This window comes from Gouania willdenowi, chromosome 12 (assembly GCF_900634775.1).
Source record: "Gouania willdenowi chromosome 12, fGouWil2.1, whole genome shotgun sequence".
Classification (NCBI taxonomy): Eukaryota; Metazoa; Chordata; class Actinopteri; order Blenniiformes; family Gobiesocidae; genus Gouania; species Gouania willdenowi.
This window is the reverse complement of record NC_041055.1, coordinates 20,735,866-20,742,948: the sequence shown is the minus strand read 5'-3', so window position 1 is coordinate 20,742,948 and position 7,083 is coordinate 20,735,866. Positions and strand designations below refer to the sequence as shown.

General features: G+C 41.9%; 1 protein-coding gene across 1 annotated transcript; it reads right to left on the bottom strand.

Moving 5' to 3' along the window:
* Positions 1-817: 817 nt before the first annotated feature.
* On the bottom strand, positions 818-7,083 carry trim69 (tripartite motif containing 69). Its single transcript, XM_028463641.1, has 6 exons — positions 6,095-7,083; positions 5,368-5,463; positions 4,414-4,647; positions 3,654-3,676; positions 2,631-2,746; positions 818-1,687 (listed from the first exon to the last, which is right to left on the bottom strand). The coding sequence occupies exons 1-6, from the start codon at positions 6,725-6,727 to the stop codon at positions 1,143-1,145; spliced, it is 1,647 nt and encodes a 548-aa protein (XP_028319442.1). The 5' UTR covers positions 6,728-7,083; the 3' UTR covers positions 818-1,142.

The following is a 7,083-nucleotide window of genomic DNA, read 5'->3' as shown; positions in this document are numbered from 1 at the left end:
GTATCAGTAAGTATACAAAGTAACTTGTACCGGTACATGTTGTGGTATGATATCAGTACATTCCTAATATTTCTGATGGAAAAAAATCAAAATAACGCATAATGCATAAGCACACATCTTTATTTCAGTATGTCAGTGTGTTGTCAATAATTTGTGAATCAATGAAAATAACCCAAACATTACTGTACGATAGTCTCTTAGTTTGCATTCACCAATAGAACGCAGCGTCTTTGTAGCCTTTACTCCAGCCTACATATAACAAGTGAACAATGTGGATAAACTGTGTGAGTCAAATAGTCAAAGGACACATTTACAAATCCACTGTGTCTGCTTTTAAAGCTGCAGTTTGTAGAATCCTCTCTCCGCTCCATTTTGAAACTGAAACTGTAACTCAACCTCCCTTACCGGTATCTTTTGTGAATGCTCGTTGTGTCATTTTTCTCAGTAGAGTCTAGTGACAAATATAGGGATGTTATCTTGTGTTAATGGATATTTTTTGGTGTTTCAGAGACTCTAACATGAATGCACGTATCGCCGTAATTATTGCCCTGAGCAGCATCCGCTCTGAGTGGACTGAAAACCGTCACTCCGCATCTTAGACTATAAAATGAATTCACCTTGAAAAAGCCTCCCTTAGGTTTACCTGTGATTTATCCTGTCTGTTCTTGCTCTCCCTCTGACACCAGTGTGTGTGTGTGTGCAGCAGACGCTGCGCAGTTACGGAGGTCTGTGAGGATGGAAAGGGAAAGCGGTCCATTCCTTCTCAGTGTTTGTGGCTTTAAACTGTTACTTCTCCACCTCGGCCTGCCTTTTACCGCTTGATTTGCTGTGTAGCTGTTGTGTCTAATTCTGTGATGCAGACTTCTGCTTGAACGTCTGCCAATGTACGTTTACTACCGATGGTTCGTGAATGCGCCTGACTTCAGTCGAGCAGCCGATAGAAATGATCAAAACGTGTTTGTAGAAAGATCTCTGATTGGCTGACAGTTTCCAGGGCCAGGAGAAGGAGATGAGATTCACTGTCCACTCTGAACACTTTGAATTACAATGTCCTCAAAGATGATTATGGATTTTTGGCCAAATGATGCCAAAAAAAAAAACTTACAAACTGCAGCTTTAACTCCAAAACTTTTTACATGTGTTTATATTTTTGGAAGGAAGACTTTAAGAGGCTCATTCTCATGCACTTTATCCAAGAAGCCCAGGTTAAAGTAAGGGTACAGGGTCTCAGAGAAGTTCTCTCTGAAGGTGTAGAGGTGTGTCATGGTCTCAGCATTGTAAAAGGACACCAGGCCCCGTTTGTAATCCAGATACACACCTATCCTAGCCAGGGGCTCCTCCAGGGACAGAACTTTGGGAGGGCACGTTCCAGCCATGTACTGAATCCCATAAGAAAGGGAAAGGGTCCAGAAGCCGTTGGTTGGGTGGGCTTTGATGACTCCCTTTCTTGGCACTGACTCCCGTGCTACCCCGACAGTCCACACTGTGCTACTGTACACTTCGATCTCCCAGTAGTGTCGGCCGTGGGTGAAACCCTGGCTTCCAAGCAGTGACAGAGCAGCGTTGAACCTGTAGGGGTTGTCTTCGACCGAGTGGTTGAAGGTCTGGTATCGAACACAGGTGAGGGAGGAGGTCAAGCTGAGCCAAGGGTTTGCTGTGCTGGAGTTAAATGTTATGGCGGCTGGAACTAGAAACAGACCTAGAGTCAGATTTGTGAGATTCTTCTCGGGCCTGTACTACGAAGCTGGGTTTCCTCTTATCGCGCTAACTTCCAGGATTTATTCTGTGTTCTGTACTACGACGCTAGTTAACGTCTTACCAAGCTAAACCACCATGGTAACTTAGGCTGAACAGCTAACCTGGTCGGGAGTAGGTTTTGTTCTGGATAGGATCTGAGCGAGTGCTAAAGTCCCGCCCCCTGACCAATCAGTTCTCTGAGAAAATAACCTGCCCAAGAAAAGGTGGATCATTCTGTGGACATGTCGCTGATGTGACATATAGTTAATATTGAGGCATCGATGCAATCCATTCATTTAGCTGATGACATCTTATAGGAAACATATAGATCTTTATCTGACGGACTGACCTACATTAGTCAGCTGATAACGCCTGCGTGTGTCGGGCGCTTTCAGACCGATGAATTAATTAATTCATGTACAGTATGTAGGCTGAGCTGTATGAACACAGCATCAGATCCACAGCCAAGGTCTGTTTCTTAATAAAGTGAGACTGATCAGTGTCCGTTTATCATGCGATGAATTGATGTTGTATAATGTCAATTCTCACCAATTCTCTGCCTCCATTTTTTCCTTCCTGCCTTTACTGCAGCAACAGTGTTGTTTTTGGTCTGAATTATGGATTTTAATTCTTAATATTTTTAAAGAATTATTCCTCAATTGTGATGTAAGTTGCTCTCCATAGTTACTCCGTGTTTGTGATTGGTCTGACGCTGCGTCGCAAGGCTGAAATCACTTGGCTGAAGTGAACGTGTTGATAACCTGCTTTGTAGTACAGCTGCTCTGTGACGGACAATGTTTGGTTAGGTGAATCCCATTAACGAAGAGATATCCGTGATATACTTAATCCAGTTTTGTAGTACAGGCCCCTGGTGTAAGGGTATGTTTGAATACCTGGATAAAGGCTTCCTTTCATGGATTTCCACACTCTGTACTGCAGAGGCCCGGCAAAACGGCCTTCACAGAGACTGGGTGGAGTAAACACAGGTTTCTCAAACTTAAGTGAGGGCCTGTAAACAGAAGAAGTACATGTGAAGATACTTTCAAAGCAGAACAACAACGTAGCCTGGAAACAAACCAGTGTTAATTTTGGCTCTTTTGACTTTTAGTCATCAGGACTATTTCAGTTAGTCTTGTTTTAGTCAACTAAATCAGCGATTCTCAACTGGTGGGTCGGGAACCAAAAGTGGGTCACAGAGCTGTACTGAGTGGGTCTCAGACAGCTGGTCAAAAATAAATAAACACTTAATGTCTCTCACGTTGGACTTGTCTTTTATTTTGACAGGCATGCTGTGAAATGCATGTAGCACAGGAAAATATATAGATTTATTAAATTAAAAAAAGGATTACATGTGTGTTTTCAACAGCAATTATTGAAAAACTCAATTTGGTTGGTTGAATTCTAAAAAAAAAAAGAAAAGTGGGTCGCGTCTTAATGAGCGTGGCAAAATGTGGGTCCCAGGGTGAGACCAGTTGAGAACCCCTGAACTAAATGACATTTAGATTTCAGTTGACTAAATCTGTTATAGTAGACTAAAATATGAAGCGTGAGAGTATGCTTTTTTGAAAAATTCAATTACTACAGTATTTGTTAACGTGATATGGGTGGTATTGGTTCTAAATAGAGACTGGACCACATGAGTCATCTTTCATCTGCAAACAATTACTTTACTTCCTATTGGATCACTTACCGACTTCTCCCACCCTTCATGCAACTAAAGTAGTTTTGATTGGATACCTTCCAAAAAATAAACTTATTTCTGATTGAATTTAATTGCCATTGAATATGCTAGTTTTAAAATGTCAGTATATTTTGATACAGCTTTCATTTATGTGTCTCTTTATTGTCACTTTGAAAAATATAGTGGACGAACAGTATGACAAAAAACTACAAATCATTCTTTACAAGTCACTTACCTCTGGAGCAGCACTTTAATACTCTGAAAAAGACAGATTAAATAAACACAAGAGATGATTAGTTTAGATTAGTTTTGTTGTCTCTGAAAGAAGAGAAAGCGTTTTTCCACATGACATCAGCGTCTGACCTCACACCCAGTGGGAAAGTCCCACATCCCAGCCAGAGTTTGGCCCCAAGTATGAACTAAGCTGCTTATTCTCCAGATCGACCATTGAGATCTACATCCTGTCTGAGCTGACAGAGGAAAAGCTTTTTGTTTGGAGCGAAATCTGCAGAAGTGTTGTTATTATGAGGAATAACTTAAACTGAACTGTGAAATTCCTCTTTCCTCACTTTCCCAAATCATTTTAACATAATGCAATAATTATCTAAATCTCTCTATTTTTTTTAGTTATCTCAATAATAGGGATCTGGACTGTTTTACTTTAAAGTCCAGGCTTTAAAAGGTTATTTTACGGCCTCTAAAAACTGACACGTAAGCAGGACAGGGAAGCCTTAATGTTCCCACCCAGCTCCAGTAAATCCTAGATGTTGATGTTGGAAACTATAACTTTACCATTGGGACTAAAATGTGTGCCTGCTGCACATTCCTAAGAATACAATTTCTGGTTTGAAGCTAGTGTAAGGGGATATTTTGCAAAGAAAAGCATCAAAAATATCATAAACTCAGCATTTTTCAGCCTTGTCAACACTGGAGCTGAGTCATCATTCCAGTAATACGGTTCAGATGAACTCAACTTAAACACGAGATGAATTTACCCGCAGCAGCGTGAATGGGTCTGACTCTTTCAGCTTGTCTTCTATCTCGTGGACGGCCCTCTGCAGACGGGAGATTTCCACACAAAGCAGTGCTTTATGCTCATCCAGACGAATCAGCTCCCTTCGCTCCTCCGTCTTCAGCTTCACCTGCAGAAGCTTCTCCTCCTGGTACAGGAACTGATGGAGGTCACTGAACTGGGCCTCGATGCGTTGCTTCAGATCTGCTGTGTGCTCCTGGGAGAGTATGGTTGATGCTGATTGTTAGAGCGTTACAATTAACAAAGAAATAGAATAACGTCTTTAGTCATTTGAGTTGAAAATTTAATTTAAACCACACATTTTACCCTTGGGGTCAATCTGACCTCTGGGATATTTGTCTCCAGAAAATTATTTTCAGAAAATTGTTGACTTTTTGCGTCAGTCACTTTGTCTATTCGTTGAATATATAAATAACCCCATGATAATGAAACATTGACCTGTTCTCTAGCACCACCATCGGGCCAAACTTTTAAGTTTTACAGTTATTTTATCTTGAAAATCCTTCATCCAAATCTTTTCTAGTTTTGGGTGCATATTCATGACTCTTACAGAAGGAACCGTATTGATTTGATCTCCTTTTTGTACCTTAATTGGGGTCATTCACTACAAAGTTTCAGACATATTCTCCTCTGTCACTTTTACTGTGAAAGAGCTGTTCCAAAACCTCATTGACCCTCATTGAGGTGCAGACCTCAGAGGAACACCATTGTGTGCAATATGTGTTCAGCACATTAAAAAACATATAATCATGATAATTTTATGCTTAATCAATTATACCCATTAAATTTGGAAAGAATCAACGATTATTTCTGAACGATAAACATTGAATGAGGTCAAATTGACCCCAAGTTAAAATAGGAGGGTAATGCCGTTTCTTCCTTATCATGTATGCTTTCCTTTCTAGTCGTGACTTACCTTTAGCTTTTTGACCTCATCTTCAGCCTCCCTGTCACACTGCAGTGCAATGTTGAGCTCTGTTTTTAAGGAATCCATAGAGCTGTTCAGGGACGCCTGTAAAACATGGACACAACACCACTGCTTAGTGACCCTAGAGATGCTTCAAAAAACTTTTCTTAAAATGAAATAAATCTTCAAAGACAGAGACATCAGGTGCGATGGCAGATGTAATTTCAGGACAATTCAGTGAAGCACGACACATTATTCATTATCCACATACATCTTTTTTTATGTGCACCTTTTTATGTGAAAAAGACATAAAGAAGTAGACTTAAGTTAAAGTTAAACGAAAAGGCCAATCTCAATTTTAATGTGCTACATTCACAGAAAACAAAGTTACACTTCAACCCTTTCACAACAAAAGCCCTTAGATAGAGTTCGTCTACTGGTTGGGGACCACTGAGCCTACATTTATTACATTCATGTACAAAAAAAGCATAACCACCAAATAAATTAAATGTTTGGAGAGAAATTCCATCTTTGATTTGCCACTTACTATTGTCTACCTCTTCTCTTTCTTACACAGGAAATTGTGACCAAAGTCATATCTGCGATAGCCTCAGGGTAAACACTGTTAATAATACACACCTGGTTTGATGATATGCATGGCTAAACTTTAACCGCCAAAGAATGTATGTCCTTTAAAGATTAACTTTGTGTTGCAGCTGCCATTTAACTGCTTTACCCTGTATTTGAGCTCAGCCTCCTGCACGCACACCATGGTGTGATTCCTGTGTTCCTGGGACAGACCACACACCAGACACACCAGCTCCTGGTCCTCCTCACAGTAGAGCTTCAGCTCCTCCCTGTGTCTGCTGCAGCTTGGAACAGGAGCGGGAACCTTCTCCACCAGCACCCCAACATCAGCCAAGCATGGCCCTGTCCCACACTCCTCCAGGCCCTGGCAATAACTCTCCACAATGTTGGCAACAATCCGATTGGGCCTGTAGCTCTGGCCGGGGTACACCTTTCTGCACTGAGGACAGGAGCCTGTGCCACTCTGCCCAGGGCTTCGTGGACCTGCCCAGTAACCTTCAATGCAGCTGTAGCAGAAGGTGTGGTCGCAGGGCAAAGACACAGGCTGCTTGAAGAGATCCAGGCAGATGGAGCAGGTCAGGTCTCTGCTGATTCTGTGGGCTGAGGTTTTAGCCACTGGTCCAGCTGTGGGAGGCTGTCGCTGCTTTTCCACAGCTGCAGAAAAGTCCCCATCCTTTGGCTTCCAGGTTATTTTCTCTGGCTTCATCCCCTGGTTTAGTTTCTCCACATTCTGCAGATAAACGGACTGGATTTTCTTCACGTCTTTTGTATTCTTACTCATCACTTTTGGTGTGTTTTCTCTCGTTTCTTCTACCTCTAAAGCTGCTCCTCTGTGTCCTTCCCCTCCGAAAGTGACTGTCTTTGGCCTCCAGTCTTCCTGTTGACTGTGGGGAAATCAAGTGGGTGGTGCAGAGGCAGGCTTTAGCCTCCTTCATCAGATAGTGAGGGGATCACAGAGCCCCCCTTTTCCCTTTAGACCCACGTCACATCGTCAGGAACTGTAGGCGGACCATGGATCCACTTACCCAGGATGTTTTTGTTTGATGAAGTGAGCACAGAAAACCCCTGCCTCACTAAACTCTCACCTAATCTTCTACAAAAATAACAGTTGGAAAATACAAATCCAGCCTGTGTGAC